This window comes from Eretmochelys imbricata, chromosome 7 (assembly GCF_965152235.1).
Source record: "Eretmochelys imbricata isolate rEreImb1 chromosome 7, rEreImb1.hap1, whole genome shotgun sequence".
NCBI classification, from domain to species: Eukaryota; Metazoa; Chordata; order Testudines; family Cheloniidae; genus Eretmochelys; species Eretmochelys imbricata.
This window is the reverse complement of record NC_135578.1, coordinates 95,761,681-95,783,080: the sequence shown is the minus strand read 5'-3', so window position 1 is coordinate 95,783,080 and position 21,400 is coordinate 95,761,681. Positions and strand designations below refer to the sequence as shown.

The 21,400-nt window shown below is 40.7% G+C and overlaps 1 protein-coding gene across 1 annotated transcript in view; it reads left to right on the top strand.

The window, feature by feature from the left end:
• Positions 1-21,400, top strand: part of KNDC1 (kinase non-catalytic C-lobe domain containing 1) — a 130,247-nt gene that overhangs the window by 108,431 nt on the left and 416 nt on the right. The window contains exons 18-29 of the mRNA XM_077822240.1: positions 2,838-2,931; positions 3,043-3,140; positions 3,445-3,656; positions 6,511-6,624; positions 7,349-7,496; positions 7,777-7,956; positions 15,272-15,484; positions 15,788-15,870; positions 16,994-17,144; positions 19,405-19,527; positions 19,648-19,707; positions 21,212-21,369. Of these exons, the coding sequence (XP_077678366.1) occupies positions 2,838-2,931; positions 3,043-3,140; positions 3,445-3,656; positions 6,511-6,624; positions 7,349-7,496; positions 7,777-7,956; positions 15,272-15,484; positions 15,788-15,870; positions 16,994-17,144; positions 19,405-19,527; positions 19,648-19,707; positions 21,212-21,369 (1,634 nt within the window). The remainder of the gene's footprint in view (positions 1-2,837; positions 2,932-3,042; positions 3,141-3,444; positions 3,657-6,510; positions 6,625-7,348; positions 7,497-7,776; positions 7,957-15,271; positions 15,485-15,787; positions 15,871-16,993; positions 17,145-19,404; positions 19,528-19,647; positions 19,708-21,211; positions 21,370-21,400) is intronic.

Here is a 21,400-nt window from a genome sequence, read left to right as displayed (position 1 = left end):
GAACTAGTAAGATTAAAGTAAGGACCATATTATTTTGTCCATCCGGCACTTTTGTTGAATTAAACTATAGTTTTGATTTTTTTTCACCCAAGAAGAATACAAGTTATTGTATTCTTAGAAATGCTGTATCTTACCTATATGTTGTTTTTATTCAGTATTTAAATTAATTTATGTACTTACCATAGCATTTCCTCTAATTATACCATTTTTGAAATGTAAGGCAGTGTCTCAAAGAAAAACCCACAGTGTCTTAATTATTTTAGGTTTAACAAGTTATAGTATTTCCTATTCACCTTTTTAAAAGTAAACTCTCTCTCTCTCTCTCTCTCTGAAAAAAGTGTTTCTTTCAATTGTGCTCTTTCACATCACTTCATAGGAGAATTCAAAGCTATCATGTTTTAATAGTAATCTGAGATAGTCCTACTGGTATAATAGGTGAATGTGGTGTTTTTCCAGGAGCCCCCTTTAATGTCTCTGTTCGGTCTTTATCAGTCTAGGACTCTTAATACCGTTGCTGTAATTTGGGCCTGATCCAAAGCCCAGTGAATCCCAAGGAAAGATTTCCACTGACTTCAGAAGGGTTTGGATCCAGGCCTGTATTATGGTGAAGTCAGTGAGTGTCTTTCCATTACTTAACTGGGATTGGATTGGGTGTTATCTGAGCAGTTTGCATGCTTTTTGTTTTAAATTTGTAAATACATGGGTCCCACTTCTTGGTTGGCAAAGCTGAGGTGTGGTGCAGAGCCTGTGGGTGGTGCCACTTTTGCACTTTGCCCAATCTTGCTACCATTTGGCTTAACTTGGAGGAGCCTTACAGATGCTTTATGACAGCTGGTAATCATCCAAAAAGAGCCATTATACCAGCAAGGGAATAGCTGGAGCACAGCAGTGATTGAGTTATGTTCCCTTCTCTCTGACATGCTCATTACATGGAGCAGGGTGGAAGTTGGAGTGGTGAGTGTCTTAGAGACAGCTACCCTGCTCAGGAAGGAATCACTGTGTAGCCAATTACTCTGGCTTTAAAGGTCTGGCCCATGTTCCTAATTACTGGGAACGTTTTACATAAAATGTATAGGAAAAAAAGCCATAGTGAAATTAACCACTTGCCCATAGAAATGAAGATCATAAATATATCTAGCATGGGGGTGGGAAAACTTTTGGCCTGAGGGCCACATCTGGGTATGGAAGTTGTATGGTGGGCCATGAATGCTCACAAAATTGGGGATTGGGGTGCAGGAGGGGGTGAGGGCTCTGGCTGGGGGTGCGGGCTCTTTTTTACGGTGGGGCCAGAACTGAGGAGTCCAGGGTGCGGAAGAGGGCCCCAGGCTGGGGCAGGTGGTTGGGGTGCAGGATCCAGCTGGGGGTGCAGGCTCTGGGGGGCAGGAGGGTACTCCAGACTAGGACCAAGAGGTTTGGACGGTGGGACAGGAATAAGGGCAGGGTAGGGGGTTGGGGCACAGGAGGGGATCAGGGGTGCAGGCTCCAGGTGGTGCTTACCTCAAGCAGCTCCTGGAAGCAGCGGCATGTCCCACCTCCAGCTCCTATGCAGAGGCACCGCCCCGTCCGCAGGCACCGCCCCTGCGGCTCCCATTTGTCACGGTTGCTGGCCAATGGGAGCTGTGGGGGTGGCGTGGGGAGTGCCCTGACTGCCCCTCCACGTAGAAGCTACAAGGGGGACATGCTGCTGCTACTGGGAGCCGCAACATGCACGGAGTGGGGCAAGCCCCAGACCCTGCTCCCCAGCAGGAGCTTGTGGGCCAGATTAAAACATCTGAAGGGCCGGATGCAGCCCCCGAGCCATAGTTTGCGCACCCCTGATCTAGCATTACAGCATTTGGATAGTTTTGCTCAGGTTGAGCTATAAATCTTGTTCCATTGACCTTCACGGAATTGTGGTAGACTTTGGGTGTTCACAATATACCAGTGCATAAGAAATTAATTTAAAGGATAGCATGTTTGTTGTTTGTACACGAGGAAGAATGCAACATCACAAATCATTAGGCAAAAAAATGTGCAGAAGTAGAAACCCTGCACACCTCTCTGTAAATACCACTGGGGTGCAGCATCTGACCACGGTAAAATCTTATATACTGATTTTAAGTGAACCACAAATTGAACTTTAGTGTCAGATCAAAAACACCTGGGGACTTTTCAGTGGTATTACGTAAGTCCACTATTTTAAAGAATTTACATGATATATATAGGTTAATAGATGGAATGATATCTTTGTTTTAAAAATATTCTAAACAGCTTGAACAAAACTTACACCTGCCATAAATGGATTCATCTTCCACTGATTTTTAATGAGCATTATTTCTACATATTCTAAGGCTGAATGCAGCCATCTAATTTTTTTTTATTCTTCTTAATATTATTTTATTTACTATTTGTATTGCTTTAGTCAGGGACTAAGACCCCTGTACAAACACAGTGCTGTTTAAAACAATAAAACAGTCCCTGCTCCAAAAAGCTTACAATCTAAGTAGGCGGCAAGAGACAACAAATGGATACAGACAGACCAGAGAGTGCAAGTAAACAATGAGACCCTATTGGTCAGCATGATAAGCAGTGGTCTTTGTTGTTTATGAATATTGAGTTTTAATTTTACATCAGCCCTATTTGTACAAAAGTACAAAAGAGGCTTGGTGTAACATTCTCTTCTAACAAAAATATGTATTACTGTTTTTCTTAGTGAATTTCCTGTTCCTATCTATTGGATGTTCTTGCTTTTGTGTTATGTGAACCAACCTTTTTATTTAATATAATCAAACTGCTTATCAGAACTGCCTAGTAGTATAATTTAACATTCAAATAAGAATGTTTTCCTTTTTTGATAGGAACTTGAACAAATACTAATGATTGAGACAAAAAATTATAGGAAAACTATAAAATTCTACCAGAAGCTGTTGCAGAAAGAGAGAAGAAACAAAGGTAAAATTACAACTGGTATGCTAATACAGGGATTTGCCTTACGTCATTTTATGAGAGTATCACAACTGCATCAAAATGTGCTTTTGTGCTAAATGTATTTTACATCTTAAGGTTCTGAGGTTAAAAGTATGTTGCCCAAATTGAGGGGACAGCTACAAGAAATGAAATCCAAGGTGCAATTTCTTGAATTGGTGAAGAAGTATCTACAGGCAAGTCAACATTGAATTCACTTGATTTTTATTTGTTTGTTATACAGGTAGCAATAATAATGTAACTGGATGCCCAAGTCAGTGTATGAAATTTAAAAAGTTTTAAATAAAAGTCATAATTTCATAAAGAACTTTGAAGAATGTTTGACTGAAATTCAAGTAACTGTTAACTAGTCTTATTAAAAAGAATGACTTTAAATGTGATTGTGGCTTTAAGTTGAAATGACTTAATTTCCTCCAATTTTTCATTTTAATCATTTTTCAATGATTTCCTTTTGCATTGCTTTGACTCTTCTTCACACAGATCATGTATGCAGAGCAGTGGGGAATAGAATCATGTGCACTTCCTGCAGTAGTTAACATTACAAGAACTGACATGTTGGACATCAGCCCTCTGGATGAGTTGTCATTGCTCATTTTCTGTAATATGAAGAAGCACCAATATAATAATCAAAACAGGTCCAGGATTCTACAAGCTGGGACACCACTTGGGTTAATGGCATATCTATACTCCCAGTAAGTGGTATTCTATAAGTCCCTAATTTACAGGGCAGAAAAAAACATAACAATTCAGTTTAAAAATACAGAATTCATACAAATCTAGCTTCCATAAATAATGTTTGTCAGCATTATATAACTGCTCCTTTGCTTGTGTTAACGGTATGCAGAAATAGTATTTAATTGCTGTCATCAGCATCCAAATGGCAAAAAAGGAAGCCAGATAATAATGGGACTTGTTGTAGGCCTGAGACCTGATCCAGCCCCTCCTCACCATATTAAACCAGCCTTGGGTGATTAGATGGGGGCAACATGATTCCTCCCCTCACACTCTTCCCTGGCACTCTGTTCAGGTTCTTGAACTAGGCGCTAGATTTGGGTCTGAGGCCTAGTATGCACCTAAAAATTAGATCAACCAAGCTATATGACTCAGGGCTGTGAAAAATTTGCATCCTGTATGCCTTAGTTACGTCGACCTGACCCCCACTGTAGATGCAGCTAGATTGAATAGCTGCTACATCTTCAGAGGTGGATTAATTACATTGACAGAAATACCCCCTCCACTGAAGTAAGAAGCATCTATGCTACAGCAGGATAACTGTGCCACTTTCACTGCTGTAATGTTTGAACAGATGGACTGTCATGATGGTATGCAAACTCATGTCTTGGCCGCTGAAAACTATCAGAGGCATCATAGTCTAATGGATATGGCACTAGATTGGGACTTGAGAAACCTGGGTTTCATTCCCAGTTCTATCAATGACTTGTTTAGGACTCCTTTTCCACATCTGTAAAATGAGGATAATAATGCAGATCTCCTTTTGTGAAGTGCTTTTGCTATTTATTGGTGAAAAATGCTACATAAGAGGTAGGAACTATCACCATCTTCCTCTCCAGCACTGGATGAAGTTATTAATCAGTATGAATATCAATATAGTTGTGCTTTTCATCAGCTTCTCTCACAGAGTTTACTCCTGGGGGAATTCTGCCCCATTGCGGAATGCAGAATTTTTCAGAATTTTCCACTGAATGCGTCTGATGAAGTTAGCTATAGCTCACAAAAGCTTATGCTCAAATTTGTTATTATCTAAGGTGCCACAAGTACTCCTTTTCTTTTTTCAGAATTCCCTGTTTTCCTGCAGAATTTCTGGCTTCCACTAGGGCCGCTGGATTCCGCAGAGCCCAGCTCACAGTCACTGGCTGGGCTGGAGGCTGCATGCTTTTTGATCCTCATTCTCCCAGGGAAGGGCATAGGAGACCCAGCCAGCTCTGGCAAAGGATGAGGAAGGGCAGAGCTGCACCATACCATGTCTCCCAGTAGGACAGTAAAGAAGTTGTGGGGAGTAAAGGCTCTGGAGGTGCTGGTGTCTGGGCTGGGGGCTACCTTGTGGCTGGGCTCTGTAGGGTGTGGGAGCTGGTGTCTTGGCTGGAGGCTGCCGCGTGTCAAGCTCTGTGGGGAACGGGGGCTGGTGTCTGGGCTGGGCTCTGGGGGGACGGTGTCGGGGATGAGGGCTGCCCTGTGGTTGGGCTCTGTGTGGGGGACAGGGGGTTGGTCCAGGGGTGGCCTCGGGGCTGGGTTCTGTGGGGAGTGGGGGGCTGGTGTCTGGGCTGGCGGCTGCCCTGTGGCTTGGATCTGTGTGGAGGAGGGGGCTGGTATCTGGGCTGGCGGCTGCCCAAGGCTGGACTGGGGTGGTGGGGGCTGGTGTCTGGGCTGGGGATGGCCTTGTGGCTGGGCTCTGGGGTGTGGAGGGTTGATGTTTGGGCCAGGGTCTGCCCCCGTGGCTGGGCTCTGGAGGGAAGAGGGTGTGAGTGTCTGGGCCAGGGGGTGCAGCTCGGCTCTGGAGGGATGGGAGTGCAGGTGTCTGGGCTCTGGGAGACAACCTCTCTCACAACCCCCTCTAATACCCCCCAAACTGGAACTAGGTTGTTATAGGTCTTTCTTTAACGCTACTCCTGGAGGAATCTTTTTTACTGTTGTCTGTATTGACATACTTGTTGACAGGTATTTTGAAATAAATTACCAAAATAATTGAAACTGGAGTGATTATATTGTGTTGTATTGACAAATAAAATATGCAGAATTGTAAAATACTTTGCACAGAATTTTTAAATTTTTTAGTGAAGAATTCTACCAGGAGTAAAAGTTTTAGCTGATCTCAGTAGCATTATCCAGCATATTGTTTCTAGTGTTTGTTTCTAACCATGGCACATGTAATATTTTAACGATAAAGGAACTAAAGTTTTTAATAAAGAAATATGAAGTTCAGGAATTGAAGTTACTGGTTCTTAACAAATAAAAATATGAAGAATAAGAATATTTCAGTTGTAACTAGATTACTTTCCAGAAGAATAGTTCCATATCAAACTGTGGTTTTGATAGAAGTGAAATGTTCCACAGGAAATTAAAATGTTGACGAGCCCCATGCAGAATTCCAGTGGAAACCAATCTGGTTTCTTGCCAGCTCCCCTGCCTGCCTCTCTATCATCCTGACTGCACCAGACAAAAAAGATCAGTACTTTGAACAAGAAAATAAGATCTCTCAAGCAGTACTAATTACAATAGCAGCTGTTTTTAATCATTCTAAAACCACAGAATATAGCATATAAAAAATTAAATAAAAAAATAGGAATGTGGAAATTTTTCTAATTTTGAAAAGTCAAACAGTTTAATGTTTAGAATTCCCATTTCATGGGAAATTCCAAATTTTCTTTTTTTATTCCAAAATGGAACTTGTTTTTTAACTTCAGAATTTTCTGTGGAAAGGGAATTCAGACTTTCAACCTGCTCTGCTTGTAACTTTTTTGTTGCTATGCTTTAATACAAGAATAACTATATTATTGTTTGTCTGAAGTTTTTTCTTGTATCACACAGAAATGCATTTTTAGAAGGTTATGTACAACAGTTCCTCTACACATTTCGTTATTTCTGCACACAAGAAGAATTGTTGAAGTTTCTTCTTGATAGAATCAGCAGCACTTTATCCAGGTACAGTAACTTTCTGTGAACAAAACTGTCAAAGTACTAGAGACTTTTCTCCCCACTGTGAAAGAAGTATTTCTAAAAAGAAGCACCTAATTGAGTTGAATTTAGTTTCTTTTTTTTAAAAAAAGATTTTCTTGTGAGTAAAGGAATGTCTGCACTACAAGCGCTGCAGAGGCACAGCAACTATGCTTCTGTAGTGTACACAGTTTCTGCATCGACAGAAGGGGTTTTCCCATCACTATAGTAAATCCACCCCTTCCAGAGATGGTAGCTAAGTTGATGGAAAAAATCTTCCATTAACCAAGTTGCGTCTGCAGTGGGGGTTAGTTCAACCTAACTACATTGCACAGGGCACAACATTTTTCACAGCTTTGAGTGAGGTAGGTAAGACGACGTAAGTGTTAGGTGTAGACCAAGCGTAAGAGTGGAACACAGTGAAAATAGAGTAAGTTCTGTACTGGACAATATGCTCTCTTCCTACTTCACACTGAACTGTGACTTCAGTGGGAGTTTTACCCCAGTAAGTAGCTGGGTATTGGGACATTTTTATAAATGAAACTTTTGTTCCTCTAGAGGTGTAGATGTCAGAGAAAGGGAGACTTTGGTTTTTTGTTTGTTTTAAGTAATACACCTGGCAGCAAATACTTGCACTTCTCTCTCAACCTCTTGTTAAGATTAGACTAAAATGACAATTTCAGTGCACTCACTACCTTTCTCATATTACTAGTGCAAATGAGGATCCCACCTCTCTGCTTAGCAAAATATACAACCGGAGTTTCTACATTCTGCAGGCTTGGATTGAAGACTGTTATAGTGTAGACTTTGCAATAAGATCTGATCTTTTGTGCATGCTACAAGACTTTATTTCTTCCAAGGTAACTTATTGTTATAATGTGTTGTTATTTTGATGAAATCTTTAAGTAAAATGTCAATTAGATCAAATGTGGTTATGGTATATAAGCAAATGCCATTATTAGGACCCTGGTCTTGCTGAGTAAAATTAGTGTGAAAAAATTATGCCTACTGACACTTTTTTGTTGTATGGCTGTAATAAAATATGTGAATTTTCTTATAAATATAAATGCTCTTTACTTCATTATTAATCTTTTGATGAAAAATCCATAAATTGCCTACTAAAACCTACTTTCCATTTAGATTGCTCCATTAAACGGCTTTGGTGAATGTTTGCTGGCAGTGCTTGAAAATGCTACTGGCGGGAAACGTGGCAGTGTTTTCCAGTGCTATAACTGGGATGAGTGGAAGGAGGAGGAAGAGGATGATACAAAATCTTTACACTCGTTGTGCAAAAAGCTCTCTGAAGATGTCTCCCAAAAGGCATGTAGTTTCTTTAGCTTACTTTATATAGAAAGCTGTCTTGTATATTTCTCTTGCAAAAATAAAGGAATATTGAATTTAACACTTTAGGTCCCAATTCAGCAGAGTTCTTATATATGTGCGTAAGCCCCATTGACTTAAAGCTTAGCATGTGCTTAAGTGATTTTCTGATTCAGTAATGATTTGCTGTAGTCATACTAATTTTAGAGGCTGTAAAATGTTTACTTCTGTTTCATTTTTTGTCTCATAATTGCTGAAAAAATATTTTTCCCTAAGAAATTTGCTACTATTGTAAATAACCTATAGTGACACTCAGTACCTCGTGGGAACACCCTGCATCCCCATGTTCATCCTAATGATATGATTGTGTGCAATCCAATGCAAAGTTTGTCATGTTGGGTGTGTTCGGAAGGCTCATGATGCACTGAGCATTGTTGTTAAAGTAATGTTATAGGTTGTAAACTCATGTATATAGTTATGAGGCTGAATATGTGTTCTCCTGGCTTAAAACAAGCCCAGGCAAAACTCTCCAGGACCAGAGGGGCACTTCACGCCTCATCAGGGCATGTATGGGACAAACCCAGCCCAGCCTCACGGGAACAAAGGACACTGGCCTAGGCAGCAATAAAGTATCTGTTGAACTCTCAAGTGAGTCACCCCCCTCCCCCTTCCCTTGGTCAGTTTGGGCTTACTATGAGGTAATGCTCACCTGACTCTGAAGGGGCGGCAGGGCAGAGCTAAGAGGGAAGAAAGAACATGATAAAAGGGAGAGATGTTTGCCATGCTTGCTCTCTCTTCCACCTCCATCTACAGACATCACCACCAGGCGACTGAAGCACCGATCAAAGGGGAGAGCCTGGCTGAAGGGCAGGCAGCCAACCTGTGGTGAGAAGTATCTAAGTTTGTAAGGGCACTGAAAGCGTTAAGATCAGTTTAGAATGTGTTTTGCTTTTATTTCATTTCACCAAATCTGACTTCTTTTACTTTGACTTATAATCACTTAAAATCTGTCTTTTGTAGTTAATAAATTTGTTTGTTTATTCTACTTGAAGCATGTCAGAGACTCCCCTTGGGATAACAATCCTGGTACATATCAATTTTTTTGTTAAATTGATGAACTCATATAAGCTTGCAACATCCAGTGGGCATAACTGGATACTGCAAAACGGAGGTTCCTAGGGTTGTGTCTGGGACTAGAGATATTGGCTAGTGTCATTCGGTTGCACAATTCAAGCAGCGGCTGGCCAAAAGTGCTCACTCACGTAACTGGGAGCAGCTTACATGCTAGAGGCTGTGCGTGAACAGCCCCCGGGAGTGGGGGGTTCTCACAGCAGAGCTGGGTAAGGTTGGCTCCCAGAGTCGAGGATTGGCGTGACCTAGCAGATCACCGGTCCAGGTAACACCAAGGGAACGTCACACCTATGTTAAAAAAAGTTTAAAATGAACAGGAGAAAAAGTGCTTTTTGTCTACGGAATTTCAAAACTTTACTGCACCTTCCTCTTACTCTACTAACTCTCATAAACCAGAATTAGAAGACATCAGCTGGTACAAAGTAACTTCAGAGTCCTGAGAATCCAATAGACTTTGCTTGAAAAAAGCATCCTCACAAGAAAGAGTCCAAAGTGCTTCACAAATCAAATGTGCTAGATGAATGGCAGGATCCCTCTCCCAATAAGCTTACAGAATGTTATTACCTCTATGCAAAAATCCTATAGAATTTAATGGGGGTTAAATCAACAGAGCTCTATGGAAATGACTCTAGATAGTCTATAGCAAAGATGGGGCATGAAGAACAGAGGAAGGGAGACTTGAATAAAGTAGCAGGAAAAGAAGTGGATTTTTTTGATGTACTCTGAGGAGGAAAAGAAATGGAAATGTACAAGGCTACAGAGCAGGCAGTTATAGTAATCAAGTCATTACGTAACTAGAGGCTGAACTAATATCACAGTAATGAAGTTCATGAAGAAGTGACAATAACTCAAGATACCGAAGGGAGGAAAAGGAAAAGTATGCATGAAACACAAAGGTCGGGGGGGAGGAAGCAGGAGTCTAGAATGAGGGCAAGGATGGGAACTCGGGAACAAGAAAGATAGTGCTGACAGTGACATAGAGAAGGTTTAACCATGCAGTGCATTTTGAACATAGAGGACATACAGTAGGTCTAAATGTCCAAAACTGTAAGTGAGTACAGCTCCCTGAAGGTCATTGGAGATGCACCCTGTGACACAAGGCCTGATTTGGACCATTCTGAGGTGGACATGTCAGAGGCAGAAATTCACAACTAGTTAGTGAGAAGTCTGCGTGCAGGCATAATTTGTAAGTTAACCGTGTAGAGAAGAGAACTCAACCTGTGAGAATGTATAGAGGGAGAAAAGGAGGAGGTGAAAGACTAAGTCCTAGTGGTGCCACCAACTGTGTGGGAGAGGAAGAAATGAGAGTTCCCAAGAGCAAGGCAGAAGCTGAATCCATCATAGAACAAAATAAACCTCCATCTGTATTTTATAAAATAATAAAAACTATGTCTCTCTATATTTTTATGGCTACCTAGAAATAAATAAAATGGCTCCATTTATTGGTTTAGTTTTCTTGTCTTTATACGTACGTCATCAAAGCTGTGTACATGCGCACTAACAAATTAGGTCTGTTTACATTACTGGTTGTTAAATGTTAGAGCAAGCCTAACATAAATTGGGTTTTCTCTCCACTCAATAGTTTGTCAGCCTGGACAGCATGGGGCAAGGGACAGAGATTATTATAAAAAAATTGAAGTCTAGGGAATGTATTCTTCTTCACCAGTTCTTACAGTGTTATGGTAGCCTAAATCTGGGGCCTTAAATTCATTCAGTTTCTCCTTCAGTGAATTAAGTTCACGAGAATAATTCTATCGTCTGAAGAGACAAGAATGATTATATAATACAAATTACAGCTAATTTTAAAATTACATCATATTAACTTATCACTGGCAACTGTAGCTCTGTATAAGTTGGTCAATCATGTGATGCATTTCTTGGAATGTCTAATTTTTATATCCTCAGGCACTGAAGTGGTAGGGTAGCAAAGATATTTTAGTGAACAAATAGCATGAACATTTCATAGCAGTAATTCAGTGTGAAACTTTTATGGACAAAATTATGTGCTTTATTATGTCTAGCAATAGCTGTATTGGATACACTAGGAATTTTATATTAAACAACTGTAAGTCTTAGAATGATGCAGCAGCATTCCTCTTTAGATTTTATTTTCTGGGTAAGGCTTGCAATGAATTGCCCAATCCAGGGAAACTAGTAAGAAAGATAAATATAAACTATTGAACTGTTGAGAGCACTAAGACATTTTAATGAAATTGACCTTAAGAATGAGCTAGTTTAAATAATACTCTGATATTTTTTTAAAAATACAGCTTCATTGAATTCTAGCAGCTTTGTACATAAGCCTGATTAGCTGGACATGTTATATTAGCCAACCAAAGCAATACGAAGAAACCAATTTAGTATATCTTTTATGGGACTAATCTTGACGACCAATTACAAAAGCTTTTGGGCTCAAAGAAGGGCTCCTATATAACTCAGGCCTGGCCTACGCTACAAAGCTTGGTCAATGTGAGCTATCTTGTGTTGACCTAGTTGTGCATGCGCCTACACTTAAATTTGTCTCTCACCGATGTAAGCAGCCTCTTACAGCAATGCGGTAACGCTGTCTCCCAGAGTGACAACGAGCCATGGTACAAATTTTTGAAATGCCTTTTCCTGATTGCCCAGCTTGGCAAGCACACCTAGCAGCTCTCCATTTTTGTGTGCAGCTGCCAAGACGACCATGCCAGCTATGCTCCAGCCTGGAGTAGACAGGAGATACTGGATCTCCTGGGACTGCGGGGACAAGAGGATCTGGAGGCACAGCTTTAGACCAGCCATGGAAATGTGGACATCTGTGAGCAGATTGCACAGGGGATGCAGAAGAAGGGGTATGACACAGATCAGCAACAGTGCTGCATGAAAGTGAAGGAACTTCAGCAGGCATATCAGAAGGCCAGGGAGGCCACCAATCTGGTTCTAAACTGCAAACCTACTGCTTTTACAAAGAACTAGATACCACGCTTGGCGGAGTCCCCACCACCATCCCGCATGCCACTGTAGATACCTCCAATCCTTGCTGTGAATAGTGAGGACAAGGGGGTTGAAGGACTTGTGATTGGGCGGTCCAGCTTTACTGCAAGCCAGGACCTGTTTGAGACTCCATCACAGTCCAGTCAGCCCCGGCAGTCTAGCACGAGTGAACTCAATGCAGGGGAAGGAACCTTGGGTAAGTGAGTAAATGTATTTCCTATTACAGTGATGTACTGATTGTGCCACCACTTTAGCAGGACACAGCTATCGGTTTTTCATGAATTTACTCATACTAGAAGAGGTAGCGACACAACAGCAAGAGGTAGAGTTATCTGCTGTACAGTTAGGTGGAGGGAGCTATCCAGAGCAGTTTAAAGGAATGTCCCTGGAATCTTCCTGAGAGATCTCAATAAAACATTTTCATAGACACACTCTGTAATACTCTCCTGAAGGTTTCTAGGGATGGTTGGCACGAATGCCGGAAGCTCCCTAGAAATGGGAGGGGCCACCAGTGCCCGGACTGTGGCCCTGCTCTGCCCCGAGGCCCCACCCCCACTTAGCCTCTTCCCCCAAGGCCTCGCCAGCTCCTCTCTGCCCTTCCCCAAGGTGCCCCCCTCCATCACTTACTCCTTTCTTCCCCCTTCTGCCTTAAGGGCAAACAACGGAGGAAGGATACAGGGAGGAGCTAGCAGTGGGTGGGAGACCTCAGGGGAAGAGGGTGACCAAGGGCGGGAAGAGGCTGAGCAGGGGTGGGGCCCAGGGAGAAGAGGCTGAGTGAGGGCGTGGCCTCAGGGCAGAGCACAACTGGGACCACAGTTTGGGCCCTGGTGGCCCCCTCACTTCTCAGGAACTTCCGCCAGTGGCACTGCAAAGGCAGCAGGCCAGCGGGCCTCCAAAGGGAGGTGCACAGCATCTGGCATTTCTTGCCCTATCTGGGGAGGTTTAGCCTCCCCAAGTCTCTTATTCCCACCGCCCATGGATGGTAGCCTTATTTCTTCCTCCGTGATAGGACACCTTCCCACGCCAGTCAGCAATAACTTCATCAGGCACCGCTGCAGTAAGCAGGCTAGTGGCATATGGGCCCAGGCAGTTTCCAGCACACAGCAGCTGTGCTCTCTATGTTTTTGTCACCCACAGGAGTGATATCTCAGCTAAAATCAGCACTATCTGTGGAAAATGGTGCCAGCATTCCATGCCAGTGCCCTTTACTAATGCAACTCATTGTTTCATGCAACCAAGCAATTCCTCCTAATTTCCCTCACTCCTGGAGGGCCATTACTCACCATGGCTGGAGTTGAGTGGCATTGTGCACAAGCACTCCCAAGCAGAAGTGTCAATAAGCAAGTCTTGTTTAAAACTTATGGGGAACAAGGGAAAGGAGTTCTGTATCTTCACTTTGGCTTTCTGTTGCTACTATACTGACAGCGTGTGTTTTATCTGTAGCTGCTGCTATTGCAGCTTTGAGGGGTACCCTTTCCGCACCCGCAGAATGCCTGAGCCAGGTAACTAGGCGAAAGAAGGGGACTCTGCGTGATATGTTCAGCAAGATCCTGCAAGCCAGGGCTGCATCAGACAATGAGCAGAGGGCCTGGAGGGTGAATATTACAGACTGTATGAAGAAGGAAAGAGCGGACAGGAGAAAGTCCTAGCAGGAAAAGGAGTGGGAGATGCACCAGAACGTAATGGTGCTTCTCCAGCAGCAAACGGGTGCTGCAGGTTCAACAATCACAGGCTCACCTCCCTTTGTAGTCCATGGCTAACTCCATTAGAGCACCTCCCTACAGCCCCTCTCAACGTTCCATGAGGCATCAGGGGCTGGATCCCTACCCCTACCGCTCCACGTCAGGGGACATTAACGACAACCAAAGCTTCACATACATTGACCTGTGGCAGCCAAGTTTGCTCTATGTATAGCTAAAATGAATATGAATGTTCTTTCTGCTGCTTAAGTTCTGTTACATTAAAAACTTAATAAATGTATGGATCTGCTTTTAACTTGCACAGATTGATTTGATTGATTGATTTGCAGTGTTTTCATTACTTTATAAAATTCTGTTGTTTTGCAAAATAATGCATCTTTTTTAGTTCCCAGCATGTGCTGCAGAATGCCTAGCAGTACTGAAGCACCCATTTACTTGTTGTTGCACAATGTGATACAACTCATAAGATCAGTGACTATCAGTGTAATAACCATAAATGTACAGCAAGTATCACAAAATTAACAAGTGCTTTATTCATAGATGTATACCAAGCACCACACAATTCCTAATAGGCCCAAAACAGAGCCCAAGTAGAGCACAGTATACCACAACACATTACTGTGGCTCACTGTTAAAGTGTTCCTTCAAAGCCTCCTTGAGCCATATAACTCCACACTGATCTCTTTAATAACCCTTGTGTCTGGCTGTTCGAACTCGGCAGACAGCTCTTCTACCCTGGCTGCAACTTTTCCCCCTTTGCCTCACAGATATTATGGAGGGCACAGCAGACAGCTTGGATTTATTTTTTTTCACTGAGATCCAATCTTGTGAATAAGCAAGGCCAGCGTCCCTTTAGTTTACCAAAAGCACATCCAACTGTCATTCTGCAGCTAGTAGTTGAATCTTTCCTTGGTGCCATCAAGATGGCCAGCATACAGCTTCATGAGCAAGGGGTAGGTTGGGTCCCCCAGAATTGCTATTGGCATTTCAACATCACTAATAGTAATCCACCAGTCAGGAAATAAAGTCCCTGCTTGTAGCTTTCTGAACAGTCAATAAACTTAAAGATGCAAGCGTCATGCACCTTCCTTGACCAGCCAACACTGATGTTGAAGTGTCCGTGGTGATCCACCAATGCTTGCATAACCAAAGAAAGGTAGCCCTTTCTGTTGATTTATTTTCTGGCATGGTGGTCTGGTGTCAAAATAGGGAACCCCGTTGCTTCAAATCCATCCACTATGTCCTGCACACTTGCATGACAATAGTTCTTAAAGTGGATTGTCCAACTCCAAAATGATTTCCCACTGACTGGTAGCAATCCAGCATTGCAAGTTGCAGAACAGTGCAATTGCCACTTGCTTCTCCACTGTCAGTGCAGCTCTCAGTCTGGTGTCCCTGCGCTTGAGGGTTGGGGCGAGTTCAGCACATCGATCCAGGATTGTGGCTTTTGCACATCTGAAAGTTCTGCAGCAAAAGTTACGGCTGTAATAAGCTACTTTTTTCTTGTATAGAGCTTTAACTGGAAACTCTCCAAAGGAAATGGCCCTATTGCACATCATCAGAAAGAAAGACCATACACAGTTGGGTCAGCTTTACCGAAGCCATGCTATTACAGTTCTACAGAAGAATTCTCTGGCTCTTATGCTAAAGCAAATGAAGGAGGATCTCTCTTAACTGAATATAGTGCACAAGAGCTTTGCTGTCAACTGACACTGTTACAACAGGTAAAAAGACTGGATTCTATTGAGAGTGAGAACAAATCAGTGTAAATGTTTGTGTAGTCACCCTTCTTCCTTCCTCCCTCACCTACCCCCCATGTGTAGGTTCGCAACACCTATGGAAAAATAGGCTAGTTTCCTCCCCAAGTCCCTGCAATGTCTGGAGTCACTAGTATCAGGAGTTCTGGTAATGGTTGCTCCTGAGAACCTTAGGGAAGAGAACATAGACGAAGAAAAAGTATTTCTTGTGATACCTAAAATAATTGCCAGGCCTAATAATCACTATGATTTAAATTTTTGTCTGTGTAGGAAATGTTCCATAAATGCCATCCAGTACACTTCCTAAATTCAAGAGCACTTGGTGTCAAAGATAAATGTACCACTATACAAAAGTAAGTGGGTTACTTTTCCTATCCCCACTTCCCTGCTGATGCATTGTTGATTTTTGTATTACACTTTGTGTATATATGGAAAGTGGAAAATGGAGAATCTACAGTGTCTTTCCGTTATTCCTCACTGTGAATTTTTCTTTTTACATTGAATTTTTTTCTTCAGATGACTTGTAAAATGAAGTTCAGCGACCAAAAAATTTTCTTTGGGCCATATTCTCAAGGTGACTTGAAATCCAGAGTAGAGCAGGTCAAAAAATATTTGCTAAATACATTTTTGAAAAATATTGTGATATTTTTCAAGTATATTATGTGGTAATTATATCCATATAGATAGACAGAATTTTATTATTTTTCCATCTTGTAGTACTGATTGAATAATTTATATATATATATATAAATTTTATTGCAGTTTTTAAAGAAAAGTGATTCATACTTTTATTACTTGCCCAGCTCTAATCCAGAATAAATATTAACCTTATCACCAGTTCACACACAATCTTCATTATCCTTGTTTTTGTTTTCATTCATCTTAGTTGTTATGTGGATTCAGCTAGTTTCTATCTAGTAATTGTTAATTGCAACAATTAGACTCGATTCAAGGAACCTCAAAGAAAGGGGACACAAGCTGGATCTTTTGCCCTACCATTTAAAATCCAATAAAAATGCCATCTAGCTCCTACTGTGTTGTAGCGCAGATAGGACTCTCTCTTTTTAATATCTCACTTTTTTATGTTCACGTTCATATTCCACAAAATAAAACCTGGACTAACTTTTTGGTGAGTACGGCCCTTTGACCGCTGTTTATGATGTGAGAAATGCTTTGTTATTGTTAGTCAAACTAAAGAAAATGCTCAAGTTGCAAAACGTGATTTTTTTTTTTTTTTAAAGTAATCCCATCTGCAGATGTGTACAATGTATGTTGGTTCTGGAATTATAAAGTCTACGCAGAGAAGAGAAATTAACATACGATAGAATCCCAGCACATGCCCTTTGAAAATGTATTAATCAAGATTGTAACTAAACAACATATTATTCATTTTAAAAATGATTACAATGTTAACATCTTTTCCTTCATGTTTTGTAGCTGTAATGTCTAAATTCCCTATATGTTTGTGTTTCACAGAGCTGTTCCCACTGAATCACTGTCACTTAAAGTCTGTAACCTCTTTCTGCCAAATTGCATACAAGACAAGTACCTCTTACAGCTTTTAAGAAATGCAGACAATATCAGCACCTGGGTTGCTGCTGAAATTGTTACAAGTCATACTTCCAAGGTTTGCTATCATTTTTATTTGGTTATTAAATTAGGCAGTAGTTAGTTATTTCCTATTGTTTACTGCTTCTATATAGCAAACCTACACAAAAAGCCTGAAACGTGCCTGCCAGTGTGTTGGCAACTGTTTATTGCATTGTTGTTGACAGATCCGCTTAGTGTTTTGGATCTGTTCTGGTGGTGGGGTTAAAGACTTGAATAGAAGATAAGAATTCATATACCATGAGACAGCAGATGTTTGACTTTCTGCTATTGAAATGGACTTCTTATCATTGAAAGACTTTCTAACTAGAACTTTGAGAGGCAGGGTGCTGCAGTTCTGCTGCTATTTTAGCTCAAGTAACAAATCCTAAAACAAAATGTACCTTTTTTTTTCCTTCTTCTAATTTCATTTTCTCACATTTCTAGTCTACTTTTAAGGTTGATTGAACTAATACTTTCCTCAAGAAAAAAAATAAAGCTTGATGTTCATTAAACATGAAGACAGGTTTCAGAGTAGCAGCCGTGTTAGTCTGTATTTGCAAAAAGAAAAGGAGTACTTGTGGCACCTTAGAGACTAACCAATTTATTTGAGCATAAGCTTTCGTGAGTTACAGCTCACTTCATCGGATCCAGTGAAGTGAGCTGTAGCTCACGAAAGCTTATGCTCAAATAAATTGGTTAGTCTCTAAGGTGCCACAAGTACTCCTTTTCTTTTTATTAAACATGAAGTCATTTTTTGCATTGGTATTTACATTCTGAATGTCTTCATCAGAAATCTCTCCATTAACTTATTAATACAACATTTTCTAAATTAATCATGATAAAGTCAACAGAAACCAGTGGTCCCATAACAACTCGTGGTGGGCGTTGGTAACAACTTTTGTATAAAAATTAGTGGTGACAACAGAGTTCAAGTTCCCAAAGCCTAAGTTTTTATCTGCCAAGCAAATAGCATCACCACTGGCAGTACAAGAAGTACTCAGACTGCTCTTGATGCTTTAATGGTCAATTCCTTTCTGACCATGATAGTAGACCTGGAACTTCATCTGCCCACACAGATTAAACCAGTCTAATCCAAATCCAAGTGGTAACCATACATTTAGTGAACATCACTGTGTGCATAATTTCTTTTCTTTTTATATTGGAGACCTCCCTGGAGCATAAGTCGCCATAAGTGAGAATCGTTAAGATAATATCTTCGGGGAAAAGCCAGTTGCTCACTTGTTGGTTTTCTGAAGCTATCGTCTCAATTACCCCTCACCCTCTTACTTCTGAACAGAATATTTCTGTTCTGTCTTTCAATTGGCTATCATGGAAGTATTTTTACTTCTCATGTGACGAGAGATGAGCACTGATACCTCGGTAGGGGTAGTGTGTAATGTGTCTTAGAATGATAAATTATGGGAGCTCCATCCAGGTCTGCAAATCCACCACAAAGTGGTAATCCATAAAAATGGGTACCTTCAAAGAACAACAATTACAGGTGAGTAATTACCTCATATTCCTCTGTGTTCAGTCAGAATATTTGTGCAATAAAAAACTCTAGTATAATAACTTTATCATGGACTTTTGATAGCTTCATTAACCTTAAGAGAGTATAAGAGGTTTGTCACCAACCCCCCAAATTGGAATTACATTATAACTGTTACTGTTGTTTTTTTTGTTTTACTTGTTTGTCTATGGCACTTCTCAGAAACCTACAAATTGGAGAGCAACTTCTGCTACTTTTAAAAACAAAGCCTGAGATGGGGTATTTTATCAGAATATGGCAGCCATAACATACAGTTCTCTAATCCTCTGTCAATTTTGAGTATAGTATTATTCAGTTGTTGTAATTTAGCCAATCAGAATGTAACAAAGTCAGTTTATTTTTGCCAACTTTTAAAATGCCGGTTTATACAATTGGTACTACACTTGAACACATTTAGATGAGTGATTTTCATTTAGTCACTCACTTGTTCCCAATTGTTTCTGTCCTTTCGCCTCCTTAGAATTAATTATGTCTTCCCAACCAGTTAAGAGTTTTAGGATGAAGAGTTTTACTGGCAGTAGAGTTGCAAGTTGGCCTTCGGACTATGTCCTCAAATGGAAATAAAATGGTATCCAGCTTAAGTTTCTTCATAGCAATTGGCTTCATGTGATGACTCCCAAACATAATATTTGTGTTAGCTCCAGCAAATTACTATTCGTTATTATTTGTATTACCATAATGCCTAAAAGCCCTTGTCATGGACCAGTGTGATGTAGTAGATTTTAATATATAACTTTATTTTTTCCAGTTGCAGGTGAACTTACTATCAAAATTTCTCCTTCTAGCAAAATCTTGCTATGAACAAAGAAATTTTGCTACCGCAATGCAAATCTTAAGAGGGCTGGAAAATCTTATAGTACGACAGCTACCAGTAAGTGAGGACTTTTGGAGTTTTTTCCCCTGTGTAGACATTTTTTTCTAGCAAAAGTAAGTGTTCCATTACCAAGATTAATCTGAAAAGATATCAAAGCATTTTATTTACTTTTTTAAGGCTTGGAAAATTTTACCATCAAAAGTGTCTGAAATAATGGAAGAACTCAAGGCTGTTGAGGTACAGTATGAGTCTCTCGTGTGAAATACTTATGTGACACTTCGTTGGTTCTTTTTGCAGGATTGAAGCCAAAACACAGTTTATACTGTATAAAAAATTGTTCCTTGTTTAATTACTTGCACATAAACTCGATTACTTTACAGTTGACTTTTGGGTTTTTCCACCTGCCAAGACCAAAATGCCAACCTGGGCTCTGAAAGTCAAGTTGCATTTTTTTCTGGGTTGCATCTAATTCCCAGAAATTAATATTGTGCAACTAGCACTTAATTAACAATTCTCTTGATGATAGTCAGGGCAGAACAGTTCTCTCTCCCACAGGTATGTTGATGCTACAGAGGTAACAGAAGTAAAAATTATTAACAATAAGAGCTGGTTAGAATTTTATAATGAAATTTTGTCTAAATTTGGCCTATTGGAAAACTGTTGGGATTTTTTCTGTGAAAAGACTTCAGTTTTCTTCAATTTCCTTTTTTCAATAAAAAGGAAAATTAGACCATAACATAAACATCACAGGTTTGCTGTTCCCAGCCAATGGGAGCTGCAGGAAGCGGCAGCCAGGCCCATGCTGCTTTCCGCAGCTCCCTTTAGCCAGGAACGATGAACCACGGCCACTGGGAGCTGCGGGCGGCCATGCAAATAAACGGTATGGCGACCCGCCAGTGGCTTGCCCTGATGGGCCGCAGGTTGTCCACCGCGGCTCTAAGTTCAAGCTCTAGCTGACTTCTAAGGGAGAAAAATGCAAAGGCAGGGATGCTCAAGTCAGAGTCTTACCAAATAGCACCTGGGACTATTTAGCCCAAAACAAAGGCCAGTCTACTTACCCACCAACGGACTCAGTAATACCTCAGTTGTCAGTAGTACCCCAGACTGCTGGTAGTGCTAATAAAATCATCTTGGACATCTTATCTTACTCCAGTATTTAGGCTTTTGATGCAAGTTTAAAGATGACACATACCAAAAGTTAAATGTTAACACTTTCACTCTAGTATTTTGTAAAACACTGTTTTGAATAACTGAAAACAATGGTGGAGATTTTCAGAGCCAGCTAGGAGATTGGTACCCAGCTCCTATTAATTTGACAGGGAATTATATGACTGTATCCCCTAGAGCCCTTAAAAAAATCTCAACCAACATCTCTCAGTAACTGTCATAACTTTTCATCACTAACGTTTTTATATACTTGTGAAAATGAGTTTGCTTAGCCCTAAGGTGCATTCTGTGATTCCACCTATAACATGTTGGTTGAAAATTAGAAATCTTTATTAAGAACTCCATATGGGCTATCTTCTAATTAAAGTAACTTTTTTTCCATACTGTACCTTAATTGAGCTGCCACCAGGTTGATCAAATGCATTATCTCCTTCATCTCTATTTTAATTTCTATACTGTACATGAAAAAATTACTGTAAAACAAAAATGTTTGTTAAAGACATAAAACTGAGGACTACTTTATGAAGCCTGCTCTGACATTTATCACGGGCTTTCCTTGTGTAAATTATACCAGGTGTTTTTAAAAAGTGACAGTTTGTGTTTGATGGAAGGAGAGAGATTCAAAACGCTCCCTACAATTCCATCAGCCCATGTTCTGGCCATGCATGTCCAACAGCTTGAAACTGGAGGATTTACTATGACAAATGGAGCTCATAAGTGGACTAAACTTAGGTAATTATTTTAATTATACATATGTCACCTA